General features: G+C 37.0%; 1 protein-coding gene and 1 pseudogene across 1 annotated transcript in view; both read left to right on the top strand.

Annotated features, from left to right (window-relative positions):
- The window catches only part of SLC27A6 (solute carrier family 27 member 6), a 60,275-nt gene extending 49,560 nt beyond the window's left edge, over window positions 1–10,715 (top strand). Inside the window, exons 7-11 of the mRNA XM_024757190.1 lie at window positions 525–615; window positions 3,373–3,571; window positions 4,838–4,935; window positions 6,098–6,228; window positions 10,140–10,715. Of these exons, the coding sequence (XP_024612958.1) occupies window positions 525–615; window positions 3,373–3,571; window positions 4,838–4,935; window positions 6,098–6,228; window positions 10,140–10,316 (696 nt within the window). The 3' untranslated portion in view covers window positions 10,317–10,715. The remainder of the gene's footprint in view (window positions 1–524; window positions 616–3,372; window positions 3,572–4,837; window positions 4,936–6,097; window positions 6,229–10,139) is intronic.
- Window positions 10,716–11,461: 746 nt separating this feature from the next.
- LOC112407761 (HIV Tat-specific factor 1 pseudogene) lies at window positions 11,462–13,726 on the top strand (annotated as a pseudogene).
- Window positions 13,727–18,573: the final 4,847 nt, after the last annotated feature.

Here is an 18,573-nt window from a genome sequence, read left to right as displayed (position 1 = left end):
GAAGGCAAGAAAGTGTCCTCTTAACTATAGTTAGCAGAGTGTGTGATTTCGTGCAGGGATTGCTTCCTGGTACTCAAATTAGAGGAGTTCCCTGGCTGTCCAGTGGCTAAGATTTTGATCCCTGGTCGGGGAGCTAAGATCCCACATGCCTCGGGGCCAGAAAACCAAAACATAAAACAGAAGCAATATTGTAACAGATTCAGTAAAGACTTTTAAAAGTGATCCACATCAAAAAAAAGAAAAAACTTAAAAAGAAAAGATTAGAATTAGTAAGGCTTTTCTAAGGTAAGGTGCAACATAAAAGAAGTGAAAGTAAATGCCAGTACATGAGCGCTGGTTACTAACACCTTCAGTTTTGATTTTTAAATATTTATTTAACTTTTTACCAGGAAAGCTTACTTGTTTTAATAAATCCACATTCTAATTCTGTATTTCAATTGACTGAGATTTAAATCTACTACCAGGAGATGTCATTGCACAAATAAATAACTAAATCTTGTTTTTGTTTCATTCTGTTTTTGCAGCTTTTTTTCACTTTTGACTTGATAAAGTATGATTTTCAGAAAGATGAACCCATTAGAAATGAACACAGCTGGTGTAGTCGTGTGAAAAAAGGTAAGATTCTTGTATTTGAAGATGTCTCCTCAGGCAAAGTTCTTGAATTTCTCTTTAATTACTGAATTTAGAAGAGAAAGAGTGGTTATTTCTAATAAGTGACTTATTTGGAATTTTAATGCAGGTAGAATGCTTTAATTATTAGAAGTTAGAGGCCCCACGTGGGTCACTCAGATGGTAATTACGAAAATTTTAAAGTGATTACTGTGGGCTTATAGTTCTCTTAATCCACCACTCTTACACTGGCATATGTCTGATGTCCTGTACCACCAAGATATAATACAAAAATGAATGGCAATTTATGATTCTATGTATAGTGGAAAGTGAGACAGACTTGGATTCAAATCTGGGCTCTCACACTTAGAAACTGTTCAACTTTGGGTAGGCCACTTAACCTGTCTGAGTCTCATTTTCTTCATATGCAGAGTAGAGGTAGCAGTGTTTCTTTCGGGAGGTGATTGTTGATAGTTTAATGAGATAATGTATGCAGAGCCCTCTGGAGGGCCTGTCATGTGGCCAGTTACCTCCCTCCCTTTCTCTTCTTCCTCCCACTCCCCCTCCACCAGGCTAGTCTTTCTCATAGTTTTGGGTTAGAAATTTTAATGAAAGCAAGTGCCCCAGTTAACATGCGGCTGCATATAATCAATCTAGAAAATTAAATGTAGAGATGTGCCCTTAGAATTGGTTTGAGATCCAGTCTGAAAGAATCAGGCCAAAGTTACTTTTTACTGCCTCAGAATATGTTTAAACTACATTTCAGAGATGACTTCAAATATGGAGATAAAGGTCACAGACCCGGGTTTCTTTGTTTTGGTTTTGGGGTTTGGGTTGTTTTCCTGGTAGCTGAAAGATTGGACAAAAATATAAGCCTTGTCTTTTAAAAAACAAATTTCCCAATCCTCTGAATTTCAAGAGCATTTATCAAATATATTTCTCTAATTCAACTCTATAGACAGCATCTAAGAAAAAAGTCACTTCTAAGGAGATTGCAAAGAACTTTATTTAAGCACTCTTTTCTAGTGTGTTTTATTTATTACAATTACAATAATATCTGATATTGGAACTTGAATCCCAGAACTGCTTATGCAACCTCAGGGTTTTTCAAAAACAGATTGTCCCCAAATATTTGCTTTACAATTTTGTAATTCTCATTATGGATTGCTCAATTTTATTTTACATTAAAGCATTGTGTCTTTCATAAAGTATGCCTGGGAGGGAAAGATAAGTATACACTCTGACCTTTTTAAGTATTTGTAATAATTAATTTGTCAGTGAAGAAACTATCACCTGTGTCCTGAAGAAGAAAAATAAAGAACATAAATTTTAAGGGAAATATAAGAGGCTTAGAAAATTCTGAAATGTATATAGGGGATGTAGATGGATGGGATATGCGAGGGAGGACAGCCTTTGGAGTCAGATGGACCTGGTTAAAAACATTCCAACTTCAACATTTGGCAGCTGTGTAATATTGGGCAAATTACTTTTTCTTCCTCAATTTCACTTGTAAAATGAATACGATATGAGGCCCTGTCTTACAGGTTTGTGATGAGGATGAGATGGGATACATATGTAAAGTGCTCAGAATAGTGACCCAGAGAGTGCTCAATAAGTGTAGCAATGGCAGTGATTATGCTAACGATGCTAATGATGGTGTCCGTGATGACAGTGACAGTGAGGGGTCCCTGCTGAGTCAGGGCAGGCTAGTTTTGGCCAGTGGTATGTGTGCCCTTGGAACCCATAATGTCCAGAGGAGTGGGAGCAATAAGAATTGAAAAGAGAGTGTTAAAATGACATAAATCGCTTTAGAGTTTGCTGGAATACAGCCTCATCTAACCCATCACATAGATGTTAGTTTTCTTCACAGTGGCCAAAACAAGTCAGCAATGGCCTTGAAATCTTCTGGGGAAGTGATTGCTGCTCCCCTTTGTCTTCTACTCTTAGTAGTTTTTTACCTTGTTGATTGCTGGGTAGTATCTTGATTAACTTGAATAAGTCTGATTAAAAATTATTTTAAATAATGTGTCTAAATGTAATTAAAACTAATAAATTTCGTGGCTTATCTCCTGTCCATTGAGGATTTCCAGAGTAACATTCCAGAGGAATAAAACATATTCTTAAGCTTCTAATAACATATTTATTAAATCAGAGATAATATTGTACAGAAAAATCATAGGGACTTGAATTTGAGTTCTAGATCCATTCCTTTTTATCTGTTGGACTTTGCTAACATACTTCCTTCTTCTGTACCCTAGTGCCTTTCCTGTGAAATAGGGATTATAATGATCAATTTCAAAGGATTTCTTTGAAAAATTAATAAGGTGACAGTTGCATTTCTCTTGGGGCTTGCTCCATAGTAAGTGCCCAATAAATAAATATTGCCACCATCATAATCTTATTTAAAATTATTATTGTAGTTGTTATTTATATAGTTGTCATTATTATCAGTGTTAGAATCTACATAATCAAAAAAAGTGGCCATTGCTGTATCCACCCAGGATGTAAAATAAATTTAATATTCCTTTCTTTATATTCAGTTTCCTTTTTGTTAGCTTTTCCAAAGTGATTTGTGCTTTGGCAGTCCGTGAAACGGTGTTAGATTTAGACACCCAGAGTAATTGATGTCAAATATAATAAAAATAAGTTCAGAGGAAAGTAATATAAGCTACACTGGATGTGTTGGTCATATGTAACTTAGGTACATGCATGGTGTGTGTAATAATAGTTTTAATCAAATCACTGAAAATACCTCTCTCCCAGGGGAACCTGGACTTCTCATTTCTCCAGTGAATGCAAAGAATCCCTTCTTTGGCTATGCTGGAAATAGGAAGCAAACAGAAAAGAAATTGCTCTGTGATGTTTTTAAGAAGGGAGATGTTTACTTTAACACTGGAGATTTAATGGTCCAAGACCAGGAGAATTTCCTTTATTTTTGGGACCGTATTGGAGACACTTTCAGGTATGAAATAGCGTCGGTTGCAAAGCTTGCTCCGTGATTGTGAACCCTGCTCTGAGTGAGGCTCTGTGGAAACATACACCACCTGCTGCCTACCTTCAGGGAACGGAGAGCTTTTATCTCAGTAATGTCTACCAGTTTAAAAATTCACTGCCCATCTGTTTCTAGATTGAAACATAAGTTACATTTTGATGTCATTTTTGTAATTATCTTAACGAATCTTTTGGGTCCAAATCAGTGAGCTCCTTTTTTTTAGCATATGATACAGGCAGGCTGATGTGAAGTCTAAATGGTAGGGTTAAAACAGAAAACCAATTTAGTCAAATATGGTCTAATTCTTTACCTAATGGCAAAAATAGTGAAACAGCAAAATTTCCCTTTCTTATATTTGCTTTTTTAATTCCTTAGGGTTATTTTAGGCTTATGAATTTATTTTGCTTTACTAATCAATGACTATAGAACAGTAGAGGACAGACAGTAGACAGTCCAAAAACGTTGAATGAATAAATGAATTATATTTCCTCACCTTCTTTGTGTCATGTTAGGAGGTCACCTTATGTAAAATCATTTTTTTTTTTTTTGCGGTACGCGGGCCTTTCACTGTTGTGGCCTCTCCCGTTGCCGAGCACAGGCTCCACACGCGCAGGCTCAGCAGCCATGGCTCACGGGCCCAGCCGCTCCGCGGCATGTGGGATCTTTCCGGACCGGGGCATGAACCCGTGTCCCCTGCATAGGCAGGCGGACTCTCAACCATTGCGCCACCAGGGAAGCCCGTCAATTCATTTTAATTAAAACATTCATATGCATTAAAAGAGCCAAAGGGGTTAATTCCTAGAAATTAAAGGGGGTCAGTACACCAAAAGACAACTATAGCTTTCCTTTCAGTTTTTTCTGTCATTAGAGATAGAGAATGCTTTCTTTGTACTTCACTGTTATTATAGTACAAAACAAAGAGGGATTTGTTGTTATCTTATTTTTTATGACATATTAAAAAAAACCCTTTTACAGTAGCAGTTGATACCAATGAGACACTGATAATGTAATTGTAAATAAAAAACAATACTGATGTAATTTTAAATAAAAAACAGATACCGACTTTGTTGACTTCTCAAAAAAGTTCTTCCTTAGAAATGTTTTTCATTTTGAAAACTGCCATTATTTTTTATTATTAGGTACTTGCACAGAGCCAAATGCAAGACACTAAAACTTAAAGCTGGGCACCTCATTCTTCAAGTATAGGTAACTAACTGGAACTTGTTTTTTGTTTAGATGGAAAGGGGAAAATGTTGCAACCACAGAGGTTGCCGATATTGTTGGAATGTTGGATTTCATACAGGACACAAATGTCTATGGTGTGGCTGTACCAGGTATGAATATGTTTCAGGTTTGGAAATGGTTCTCAGAATGTGCCACTTTCCTTTCACTTTGCAACAATTTTATTAACTCAGCATTTCATTTTTCACATATTAAAATAAATATCTTAGTTTTGGCTTGGCAAGTAATGCCCTAGACCAAGCTAGCAAACTTCATGGTCACACCAGGGGAAAGGTACCCACTGCATTTTAATGTATGTGTGTATTTCTAAGCAGATCTTGAAAACTCTGATCAGTGACTCACTGCTAGAATATTTACAGCTTTTCAATGGTCTATTATTTTTCTCTTGATGACTAGAGTTTATACATACCACTAAATAGGAACATGTTCTAATTTAAATGTTTAATAACACTGACTTGTAGTTAAGTTGAATCTTTTTCAGAAATTATTTTAAAATGTGGTTGGCCTCATTTATCGTTATAAGTATGCCTATGAGGATTGTCTCACGTTGGTGAAAATGGCAAAGAAAAGTGACCAACTTGAAATCACAGGACAGCTATTCCCCTTTACTGCCTTTTTTTTTTTTAAACAAATGACAGTATTTTCCAATTAATGTTTGTAGGTGCAGGGGACACTGAGTGTGAGAATGTTTGGATAGGGGGGCAAAGAAAGAGGATATTAACTCTAATAGACAGGCACTGGGTGCTGGGAAAATGCTACAAGAGATTCCAAATCCCTGGAAAAAAGGTGGCATGATAAACAGCGATCTGTGGAATTAGTTGTGGAAATACCTGCCTCTAGTTTCTTAACTTGAATATATTGAATAATACCCTTTATTTTTTGCATTGATGCTTAACATGGACATTTCTCTAAAATATATTTGCCTTAAAAAATGTTTCCTCTTAATATTTTATAATAATAGTGGCAGGATGCATACATATTATGGGTCACTTATGGTGTTTTCTATTCCATCTATTTCGTTTCTGTAGTGTAAACAATTAAACATAGACTCTGTACTTCCTTTCTCCTAAATCATTTCTAGGGAGTAGATCATATGCTCGGAAAGACCCACTCATTTATGCTACTGTTGCATTGTTATTGCTGCAATAGATGTAATGTCTATATTTGTAACAATTAGTGTGTAATTAACTGGATTTTTTAAAAAGTTCACCTACCACTTGTAAAACTGATGCTATTACAAACTTTTTTTTTCAGATTATGAAGGAAAAGCAGGAATGGCTTCTATAACTTTAAAACCAAATATGTCTTTAGACTTGGAAAAAGTTTATGAACAAGTTGTAACATTTTTACCAGCTTATGCCTGCCCACAATTTTTAAGAATTCAGGTAATTTTACCTACCCATAAAATTTAAGACCAGGAATCTGGAGATGGTTTAGTTATAAAATAATATTTACCGCTTAGATAATAGGTGCATTTTATTTTTATTAGAAAATTTCAAGAACAATGAAAAGCATTGGGATGCTAATTTATGCCATATTTGAAGCCTAATTATAGAAGGGAGGACAATAAAATGCTAGGAAGTCTTTGTTGTTGTCCTACTTGTTGCTCTCCTCCTCTTCAATCAGATAGATGAGGGTCCCAGTGATGGTGGCAAGCCAAACCCATATCTTACACATGCCTTCATGCTTTGTGAAGACATTTGGTGCTGTGTACCTAAAATTAGGTTCCACCAAGCTGACATCAAAGTGTCTGCAGGATGTGCGTAGACCCTCAGGGCAATTGGCTTTAAGCAATTTTGCCTTTAATTTTTTGTTTGTTTTTTTGGTTTGTTTGTTTTTGCGGTACGCAGGCCTCTCACTGTTGTGGCCTTTCCCGTTGTGGAACACAGGCTCCGGACATGCAGGCTCAGCAGCCATGGCTCATGGGCCCAGCCGCTCTGCGGCATGTGGGATCTTCCCGGACCGGGGCACGAACCCATGTCCCCTGCATCAGCAGGCGGACTCTCAAGCACTGCACCACCAGGGAAGCCCCTGCCTTTAATTTTTTATCTTCATTCTGTCCAGTCTCCTTCGGGGACCTTATATTTTGCAGGAATTCTGAACTCACTGGTTTTGAGAGGTGGGCTTTCTCTTGTTAGGCTGCTAGAGTAAAGTCCAATAAAAAGGAAACGAAATTTCTCAGCTCCTGGGTAACTCTGCCTTCTCATTTATCCAGCTATTTATTCATTTAATATTGTGCCTCAAATATAATTTCCCAAAGCTAGCCCTCATCATCTCTTAACATCCAATCACATAGAACTTTTCTGGATATGTTTGTCATATCACTGTTACATCCCTGATAGAGCAATAGCTGACTTAATATTCTTTTTTAAAGCATTTGCTGGGTAATCCTTGTGGCCAAGTCACTGCTTGGCCAATGAGACACATCATCTAAACTGTCATAAATACATATTACATTTACATAATATTTTAAGAGCTTTTACATATATTGTCTCATTATTTTCATAGCAGTCCTCTGAAATAATAAAGGTAGCTAAATATGAAAAAGAAGTAACATGGTTTTAATTGAAATTTTTGAAATAATTGTAGATTCACATGCATTTGTAAGAAATAATACAGAGAGAGCCTGTGTAAATGATTACAAACAGGATATTGACATTGATACAATCCACTCATCTTATTAAAATTTCCTCTGTTTTACTTGTACTCATTTGTGTGTATGTGTGTATTAAGCTCTATACATTTTTATTACCTGTGTAGCTTCATGTATCAATGACCATAGTCAAGATATGGACAATTCCACCACCACAAGGCTCCCTCACATTACCCTTTTATAACCACACCCAGCTCCCTCCTGCCCCTCCCATCTTGCCCCAGAAAGAATGGATTTTAATTCTTAGTAGAGTAGAAAGTTGATGGATCAAATAATATTTTAAACATTTTCCTCCAAGGGCAACTTAAAATTCACTGTCGTTAAGCAGAAGAAATATTTTGTCACAGGACTCCTCTGTAAGATTAAATCAATCTTGTACAAATTTAGAAAATATTTTAGGATCATTAAACACCTAAAAGAACTTGGCCCATGAGTGTTATGTTTATTACAGTATTTACTATAGTTAGCACTATGAATGACACTTAGTTGGCACTAAAAGTATTATTATTTTTTTTTAGAAGATGTTGGGGGTAGGAGTTTATTAATTAATTTATTTATTTTTGCTGTGTTGGGTCTTCATTTCTGTGCGAGGGCTTTCTCTAGTTGTGGCAAGTGGGGGCCACTCTTCATCGCGGTGCGCGGGCCTCTCACTATCGTGGCCTCTCTTGTTCCAGATGCGCAGGCTCAGCAGTTGTGGCTCACAGGCCTAGCTGCTCCACGGCATGTGGGATCCTCCCAGACCAGGGCTGGAACCCGTGTCCCCTGCATTAGCAGGCAGATTCTCAACCACTGTGCCACCAGGGAAGCCCCGGCACTAAAATTATTTAATGAATTATAATAAATGATCTGATATAAGCACTGCAAACATATAAGTTACTTCTGACAAAATGAATAAGACAACTATCTTATTAAAGATCTGTTTAGCACAAATTTAAAAAGGATTCTTTTCAGCAATAAATTTACAAAAAATTTTTAAATGTGATATTACTCAGTATGGCTGAGATGAAATTAAACTGGTCCTTTCATTTTGCTTCTGGGAACACAAATTGTTATCATCTCTCTTGAAAATAATTTGGTAAATATGTGATCACGCTCTTAGAATTTGCATATATTTTGATTTAGTAATTTCATTTCCAGAAATTTACCCTTAGGACATAATTAAAGATGAACAAATGTTATATATAAAGTGTTATTACTTATGTAGTAAAATTTTTTAATATTCTCTATATAAGTTCAAGAATAAGAGTAAGGTTAATTAACATATATAATTAGATGAGATCCTATGAAACCATTAAAAAGTGCCATTTTGATGAAAATTACCTAACCTGGAGAAACATACCAGGTTAATTTTTTTTTTTAAAGAAGGCAGACTGTCAAATTGTATAATGTGAACTAATTTTTTAAAAAGAGAAAAGAATATGTGTTTTTACACAGTTACATCTCATTCTGTGATGACAGTGTTGGGTAGAGGATGAGATCAGGGAAGAAGGTTCAAAGAAAAGTTGACTTAGTTGCATTCGTTCAGAAGGATGCATAAAAATGGCCAAACTATTCCTAGAACCTTGTATGGACCCTGCATGTCATCTGACTTAAAACAAGGTTGCTTCCCTATGCCTGAAACTACCACAGAGATAATATCCTTGTCTCCTTTAAATTTCTTAAAGCAAAGATTCTTAAACTTTCTCAGTTCATAACATCTTTAGTGTCTTAGTAGTTAATTCATGGCACTCTTGGGCCAAAACAAATACCTAAACATTCATTTATTCAGTACTTAGGGCAAAGCAAAATAACTATTTAGGTCTAATAAATTAGTTGCTGTTTGAAAAAATAATGCATATAAGTGGAAAGAAAAATGCTTTTATTTCATATTTAAATAACCACATGTATTAAGGAGATATAAGTTGGGCATTGCACAGCTCCTCAAATGTTGGAATTAGATTGTGCTGAACAGGGCCAGACTAATTCCATATTCCACCTTGATTTTTGGTTATACTTGCTTTTTATCATAGCAACCACCAAAAACCCTGTTTCTCAAAGATATGACATCATTGAAAACAAGGTATCATAAACTAATATTGAAACTGAACTACCTTGACCAAGTAGTTGGTAGTGTGACAACAGATGTCACTGGGTTTACCTTGAAAGTTTTAAATATCCTGTGGGGACTCTGTCAATTCACTGAGGTACTATGAGGCACCTCAGTGCATAGTTTGGGAACCCAAGTTTTAGATCATTCCTTACCCCCTCTGGTTCTTGCAGTATTCTGCCTTATGGAATAGATTGCTGTCTTTTGTAGCTTTTATCTTCTTGCCGTCTAGTAGCATTCTTTGTACATAATATTGCCTTGACATTGGATTGAAGAGATAAACCTATATGTTTTAGACATATTTGTAATCAGTTATTAACTATATTCATAATTCTTATATGTTGAATGAAGCTCACAGGAAAATCAAGGTAAAGATTTAAATGTTCTAAAGAGCATTTTAAAATTTCTAATATTAAATTATTAGTAGTGAAAATAGAGATGGTCACTGGATATAAAAATGCTTTCATTAAATATTACAGTCTATATTGTTGAATATTTTATTTGTATATTATGCATAATATTGACTGACTCCACTAATCCTGGTCACTGTTTTATAGGAAAAGATGGAAACAACAGGAACATTCAAACTACAGAAGTTTCGGTTGGTGGAAGAAGGATTTAGTCCATTGAAAATTTCTGATCCACTTTACTTCATGGATAAGTTGAAAAAATCATACATTCCATTGACCAAAGAAATTTATGATCAGATAGTATTAGGGAAGATTAAACTTTAAGCTTTTTTATATATGGGATTTTCCTATGCTGCTTAGGAGAAATGAAAGGAGAGTATGTGATTCTTTAATATGAAATGGGGACAGGGAACTGACATTAAGCATGTGCTATATTTCCTTAACATGCAACAAGTTTTCTTTAATTAAGTACTAACTTTAATTTGTTTTAATTGATAACAAACTTTGGGTGATTATTCTTTTTACCTATTTGGGATTCAGTGCATAAGTAAATATCTGCCTTAAAGTTTTTAAATAATTAATAAGTGGTTAACAATTTAGACATCTGCTAAAAATTTACTTATTAATATTTTAAATTTCTAGTTTTGAGTAAAGGGTTAAATTTTAATCAAATATTTGATTTTTATGTGCCCTTTCCTATAACTCAATAAAACCATCTTTATTAATATGAGTTTTGAAGTTTTGTTTTGATGTTTTTAATTGTAAATATTCATTCAAAGGAAGGTAACTAACTAAATGTATGCGCTCCTGTCTCCCTTATCCTAAAATCACATTAAGATGCTAGAAGAAATGTAAAAATATGAAACAACAAAGCACGAAAACTGGTAAGCCCAAAGCATTTAGGAATTTTGGGAAGATATATAAATGGGATCAAATTGATGCTAAAATCCAACAGAGCTGTAGGAACCACTAATAATACAGGGAAAGAATAGACTAGACTAGGACCCATGTGTTAACACTAAGATCAGAGGCATAAAGGCTTTGAGTGTGAATAGTTTTTGAGTAGTTAACTGGGAAATGTATCATAAGGATAGTGTAATAAGCACAATGGTACTTATCTCCATGTGGAAGCAGCAGCCTCCAGTGTTTGCCTCAAGCCAAAAACATATAAGAGACTCTCTTACCAAAGTGAGCTAACTTCCATGGGAGGGGGTGGTGGAGTTGGACTAAGAAGCAGAGTAGGGGACAATGGTGACTGCACCAGCCTAAGTGGGCCTCCATTTTCAAGTGGTTTCTGTACGTTGCCGTGGGAGCCGCAGTCGTCTCAGACCTGATCGGTGGCGGCAGCTCGTGTGTGTGCTCCTGCCGTGTTCTGGATCGAGCGGCGGCGGCAAGACCTGGCAGGGTGAACCAGCGTCAGCTTGGCCTCTTTGCTCGCCTGGACCCTGCCCCTGGGCTAAGTCGTCAACATGAACGGCAACAACTTGGATGCGAATGACGAGTTTGATGAGCAGTTGCGAATGCAAGAATTGTACGGAGACACCAAGGACTGTGATACGCAGAAAGATCCCAATGGAGAAACCAATTCTTTCGGGCAGCAGCCGACTGACACCCCGTATGAATGGGACCTGGACAAGAAGGCTTGGTTCCCCAAGATCACTGAAGATTTTATTGCTACATATCAGGCCAATTATGGATTTTCTAATGATGGTGCATCTAGTTCTACTGCGAGTGTCCAAGATGTCAGTGCTAGGACTACAGAAGAACCTCTGCAAAGAAAAACTCCCAAACCCAGTTTCCCAAAAAGAGGGGAGAAAAGAGAAAGGCTGAATCAGGATGGTTTCATGTTGAAGACAGAAATACAAATGTATATGTGTCTGATTTGCCTCCAGACATTATAGTGGATGAATTTATACAGCTCATGTCCAAGTTGTGCATTATTATGAGAGATCTTCAAACAAGAATTTAAGGTCAAGCTTTACAAAGATAATCAAGGAAATCTTAAAGGAGATGGACTTTGCTGTTATTTGAAGAGAGAATCTGTGGATCTCGCATTAAAACTTTTGGATGAAGATGAAATTAGAGACTACAAATTACATATGGAGGTGGCAAAGTTTCAACTGAAAGGGGAATATGACACCTCAAAGAATAAGAAGAAGTGCAAAGACTACAAGAAAAGGTTGTCTATGCAACAAAAGCAGTTGGATTGGAGACCTGAGAGAAGAGCTGGCCCAGCCTGAATACACCACAAGCAAGTTGTCATCATCAAAAATATGTTCCATCGTATGGATTTTGAGCATGATCCACTGGTGCCAAACAAGATCAGAGAAGACCTTCAAGTAGAGTGTTCAAAGTTTGGACAAATTAGGAAGCTCCTTCTCTTTGATAGGCACCCTCATGGTGTGGCCTGTGTCCTATAGGGACCCGGAGGAAGTTGGTTATTGTGTTCAAACCCTCAATGGAATGTGGTTTGGTGGCCATCAAATCACTGCCCAAGTGTGTGATGGGACTACAGATTATCAGGTGGAGGAGACCACAAGAGAAAGGGAGGAAAGGCTGAGAGGATGGGAGGCTTTCCTCAACACTCCTGAGGCCAACAGAGGCCTTCAGCTTTCAAATTCCTTCTGTGCTCTAGAAGGGTGGGGCCTTCTAGAGTTAGGCATTTTTCAGAGCACCCTGGCACATCTCAAATGAATGTTCAAGAAGCTGCAACTGAAATGGCATTTGAGGAACTTATAGATGAAAAGAAGTTTGAAAAAACAGAAGATGGGGAGAAGATGAAGAAGCTGCTTCTGAAAAAGATGCTAAAAGAAGTGGCCCTGAAAAAGAGGCTGAAGAAGGCTGTCCCCAAAAAGAATCTGAAGAGAGCTGCCTCAAAAGAGACTTTGAGGAAGGCTGTCCCAAAAGAGAGTGTGAAGACTTCTCCAATGGAGAGTCCAGAGAAGGCAGCCCCGAGATGTAGCATGAAGAGGGTAGTCCTAAAAAAGAGTCAAAAGAGAATGGCCCTGAATGAGAGTCCAAAAAGAAGAGACCCAAAACGGATCCTGATGAGAATGGCCTTGAGCAGGAGTCTGAGGAGGAGGCCAGCCCCCAAAAGGCAGCTGAAGACAGCAGCTCAGAACAAGGGTCTGAAGAGTGCTCAGAAAAGCAATTTGAAGATGACTCTGAAAAAGAGTTAAAAGAGAACGGCCTTGAGAAATGTTTTGAGGAAGAGGGCTCTGAAAAGGAATTTAATGAAAACGTTTCTGAAGAAGAGTTAGAAGAAAATGACTCTGAAAAACCAGAATTCAAAGATGACAGCTCCAGGAAAGTGTGATGAAGAAGGCTCTGAGAAGGAATTTGACAAAGAGTCAGATGAGAAGGAAGAAACATATGAAAAAGTATTTGACGATGAGTCGGATGAAAAAGAGGACAAAGAAGATGCATAAGAAAAGGGGCTGGGAGATGCAAATGAAAAGAATGAAGAAGATGATGCAGATGAAAAGGTGTTTGAAGATTCAGATGGAAACGAAGATGAGGAAGATGTAGATGTAAAGGAAGATGAAGACATAGATGAAAAGATGTTCAAAGATGAAGATTCCAATGAGAAGTTGTTTGATGACAATTCCAGTGACAAGTTATTTGAAGATTCTGATGAGAGAGGGACTGCAGGTGGTTTAGGTAATGTTAAGGAGGAAGGGCCCCTGTCCACAGGCAGCAGCTTTGTCCTCAGTAGTGATGATGACGCTGTTTAATCCCTTAAACTTGCTTTGTGGGGCAATTCCTCCATCTCCATTTTGCCTCTGCTTCAGGGTAATTGCTAGTAGTGTTACATGAACGTGTGCCTAGAGGTAGGATGCTGTCAGATTAATGCAGTGAAGTGTTCATGGCTACCTGTACTTAACAGTTTTAAATATATGTGAATTGGCTGTTCAATTCAAACTTCATAGCATAATACAAGTCAACTGGATCCTTGCCCTTTGTCAAATTTGTTAAGCGCATGCAGAATAATATTTTTTAAAGTATTCTGATTGAAGTTTGTGATATTCAAAAATAAAAAGTAAGTTGTTAATATGAAAAAAAAAGGAAGAAGTAGAGTAGGACCCAGCAGCAAACTCCTTTGCCCATAAACCTAATTCTCTGTACAACCAGAAGGAAAGTTGACTTTGCGTCATGTTGCCTCCACATGCTGAAAAGTTTATTTTGGTGGGAAGAGAAGTTGCAGATAGTTCCTTTTTGTCATTGTTAGGAAAACATGTGTTATAAAGTTAAAACAGTTTTTAAATGTAAATATTAACCATAAGTAGCATAGAAATAAAAGGTCACACTTTCAAATGAAAAAAAAATGAAAGAGAAATAATATCCGTTTTGCAAAAATCTGTAATTTTAAGAGAAAGAAATTTTTTAAATGAATAGAAATAGAAAAAGTTAAATCTAAGGATATCCATGTTACCACTATATAAATGAGAATGGATTAATTGTCTTTATTAAAAAAGTATTAAGTAAATGAAGAAATTGGCATTTAATTTTTATATTGATGATCTGGCTCTTCTTTACCTTTCCCATTAAAAAACTGTTTTGCCTTTATATTTTTAATTTAGATTAAAATGCTATAACTCTGAATGAACTTTTTTTACTAATTCATAGCTCTTTAAAATCTCTGGAGACTAGATTGGGAGACAAGATTGTGGAGTAGAAGGACACAAGCTCACCTCTTCTTGCAGAAACACCAAAATCAAATTTAACTGCTGAAAACCATCAACAAAAGACACTGGAACCTACCAAAAAAAGATACCCTACATCCAAAGACAAAGGAGAAACTACAATGAGACTGTAAGAGGGGTGCAATCATGATAAAATCAAATTCCATACATGCCAGGTGGATGATCACAAACTGGAAAATAATTATACCACAGAAGTTCTCCCACAGGAGTAAAAGTTCTGAGCCACATGTCAGGCTCCCTAGCCTGGGGGTCTGGCAATTGGAGGAGGAACCCCCAGAGAATCTGGCTTTGAAGTCCAGCAGGGTTAGATCACAGGAATTCCACAGGACTGGGGTAAACAGAAACTCCACTCTTGGAGGGTCCACACAGGGTCTCATATGTACCAAAACCCAGGGATAAAAGCAGTGAACTCATAAGAGACAGGGCCAGACCTACCTGGTAGTACTGGAGGGTCTCCTGTGGAAGTGGGGGGGTGGCTGTGGTTAGCTGCAGGGACAAGGACACTGGCAGCAGTAATTCTGGGGAATACTCACTGGTGTGAGCCCTCTCAGAGGCCACCATTTTCTCAGCAAGACCTAGCCCAACACAATAGCCTGTAGGCTCCAGTGTTGGGACACCTCAGGCCAAACAACCAACAGGGCAAGAACACAGCCCCACCCATCAGCAGACAGGCTGCTTAAAGTGTTCCTGAGCACACAGCTACCTGATAAACACACTCCATGACTTGGCCCTGCCCACCAGAGGGATAAGACCCAACTCCACCTACCAGTGGGCAGGAACCAGTCCCTCCCAAATGGAAGCCTGCACAAGCCTCTTAGACAGCCTCATCCACTAGGGGAAGACAAACTACAACCTTGCAGCCTGCATAATGGAAACCACAATCACAGAAAGCCAGACAAAATGAGACAGCAGAGGAATATATCCCAGATGAAGGAACAAGATAAAACTCCAGAAGAACAACTAAGTGACGTGGAGATAGGCAATCTTCTGGAAAAAGAATACAAAGTAATGATACTGAAGATGATCCAAGATCTCAGAAAAAGATAGAGGCACAGATAGAGAAAATATAAGAAATGTTTAACAAAGACCTAAAACAACTAAAGAACAAACAAACAGATGAACAATACAATAACTGAAATGAAAAATGCACTAGAAGGAATCAAAAGCAGATTAACTGAGGCAGAAGAATGGATAAGTGAGCTGGAAGACAGAATGGGGGAATTCACTCCATGGAACAGAATAAAGCAAAAAGAATGAAAAGAAATGGAGACAGTCTAAGAGATATCTGGGATAAACACACCAACAATTGCATGATAGGGGTCCCAGAAGGAGAAGAGTGGGAGAAAGGACCTGAGAAAATATTTAAAGAGATAATAACTGAAAACTTCCCTAACATGGGAAAGGAAACAGCCACCCAAGTCCAGAGAGAGTCCCAGGCAGGATAAACCCAAGGAGGAACACACTGAGACACATAGTAATCGAACTGACAAAAAATAAAGACAAAGAAAAAATATTGAAAGCAATAAGGGAAAAGCAAAATTAACATACAAGGGAACTCCCATAAGGTTATTGGCTAATTTCTCAGCAGAAACTCTGCACGCCAGTAGGGAACAGCACAATATAAAGTGATGAAGGGGTAGAATCTACAGCCAAGAATACTCTACCCAGCAAGGCTCTCATTCAGATTTGACAGAGAGATCAAAAGCTTTACAGACAAGCAAAAGCTAACAGAATTCAGCACCACCAGACCAGTTTTGCAACAAATACTAAAGGAAATTCTCTGTGTGAAAAAGAAAAGGCCACAACTAGAAACAAGAAAATTATGAATAGAAAAGCTCACTGGTAAAGCCAACCATACAATAAAGGTAGAAAATCATTCACACACAAATATGATATCAAAATAAGCAATTGTGAGATGAGGAAAGCACAACGCAGGATATTGGAAATGCACTTGAAATTAAAAGACCAGCAACTGAAAACAATCTTGTTTATATATAGATGGCCACATCAAAACCTCATGGTAACTGCAAACCGAAAATCTATAATGGATGCACACACACAAAATAAAAGGGAATCCAAACACAACACTAAAGTTAGTCATCAGATCACAAGAGAAGAGAACGAAAGAGGAAGGGAAGAAAAAAGACCTATAAAAACACACCCAAAACAATTAACAAAATGGCAATAAGAACATACATATCGATAATTACCTTAAATATACATGGATTAAATGCTCCAACCAAGAGATGTAGACTGGCTGAATGGATACAAAATATAAGACCAGTCTTATTTTGTACACTGTCTACAAGAGACCCACTTTAGATCTAGGGACACATCCAAACTGAAAGTGAGGGGATGGAGAAAGGTCTTCCATGCAAATGGAAACCAAAAGAAAGCTGGAATAGCAATACTCATATCAGACAAAATAGATTTGAAAATAAAGACTGTTACAAGAGACAAAGAAGGAAATTACATAATGATCAAGGGATCAATCCAAGAAGAAGCTATAACAATTGTTAATATATAGGCACCCAACATAAGAGTGCCTCAATACATAAGGCAGATACTAACAGCCATAAAAGGACAAAATGACAGCAGCACAATAATAGTGGGGGAGTTTTAACACCCCAGTTAAATCAGTGGACATCTCATCCAGACAGAAAATCAATAAGGAAACACAAGCCTTAAAGGACACTTTAGACCAAATGGAATTAATTGTTATTTAAAGAGCATTCCATCCAAAAGCAGAAAACATATTCTGCTTAAGTGCATATGGAACATTATCCAGGATTGATCAAATGCTGGTCCACAAAGCAAGCCTCAGTAAATTTAAGAAAATTGAAATCATATCAAGCATCTTTTCCTACCATAAGGCTATGAGATTAGAAATCAACTACAAGAAAAAAAAAAACTGTAAAAAACACAAACACGTGGAGGCTAAACAATATGCTACTAAACAACCAATGGATCACCGAAAAAATCAAAGAGGAAATCAGAAAATACCTAGAGACAGATGAAAATGAAGGCACAATGATCAAAAACCTATGGGATGCAGCAAATCAGTTCTAAGAGGGAAGTTTATAGTAATATAGTCTTACCTCAGGAAACAAGAAAAATCTCAAACAACCTAACATTACACCTAAAGCAAATAGAGAAAGAAGAACAAACAAAACCCATAGCTAGTAGAAGGAAAGAAATCATAAAGATCACAGCAGAAATAAATGAAATATAGATGAAGAAAATAATAGAAAAGAAAAATGAAACCAAAAGCTTGTTCTATGAAAAGATAAAATTGATAAACCTTTAGCCAGACTCATCAAGAGGATTATAAGAGACTACTACAAGCAACTATATGCCAATAAAATGGACAACCTAGAAGAAATGGACAAATTCTTAGAAAGGTACAATCTTCCAAGATTGAACTATGTAGAAATAGAAAATGTGAACAGGCCAATCACAAGTACTGAAATTGAAACTGTGATTAAAAAACTTGCAACAAAATAAAGTCCAAGACCACATGGCTTCACAGGCAAATTCTATCAAACAATCAGAGAAGAGTCAACACATAGACTTCTGAAACTATTCCAAAAAATTGCAGAGGAGCACTCTCAAACTCGTTTTATGAGGCCACCATCACCCGATACCAAAACCAGAAAAAGATATCACAAAAAATGAAAATTATAGACCGATATCACTGATGAACATAGATACAAAAACCCTGAACAAAATACTAGCAAACAGAATCCAACAACATATTAAAAGGATCATACACCATGATCAAGTGGGATGTATCCCAGGAATGCAAGGATTTTTTAATATACACAGATCAATCAATGTGATACACCATATTAACAAATTGAAGAATAAAAACCATATGA

This window comes from Neophocaena asiaeorientalis, unplaced genomic scaffold, assembly GCF_003031525.2.
Source record: "Neophocaena asiaeorientalis asiaeorientalis breed wild unplaced genomic scaffold, Neophocaena_asiaeorientalis_V1.1 scaffold149, whole genome shotgun sequence".
Lineage (NCBI taxonomy): Eukaryota > Metazoa > Chordata > Mammalia > Artiodactyla > Phocoenidae > Neophocaena > Neophocaena asiaeorientalis.
The sequence above is the reverse complement of the archived record's forward strand: the minus strand, read 5'-3'. Positions and strand labels throughout refer to the sequence as shown.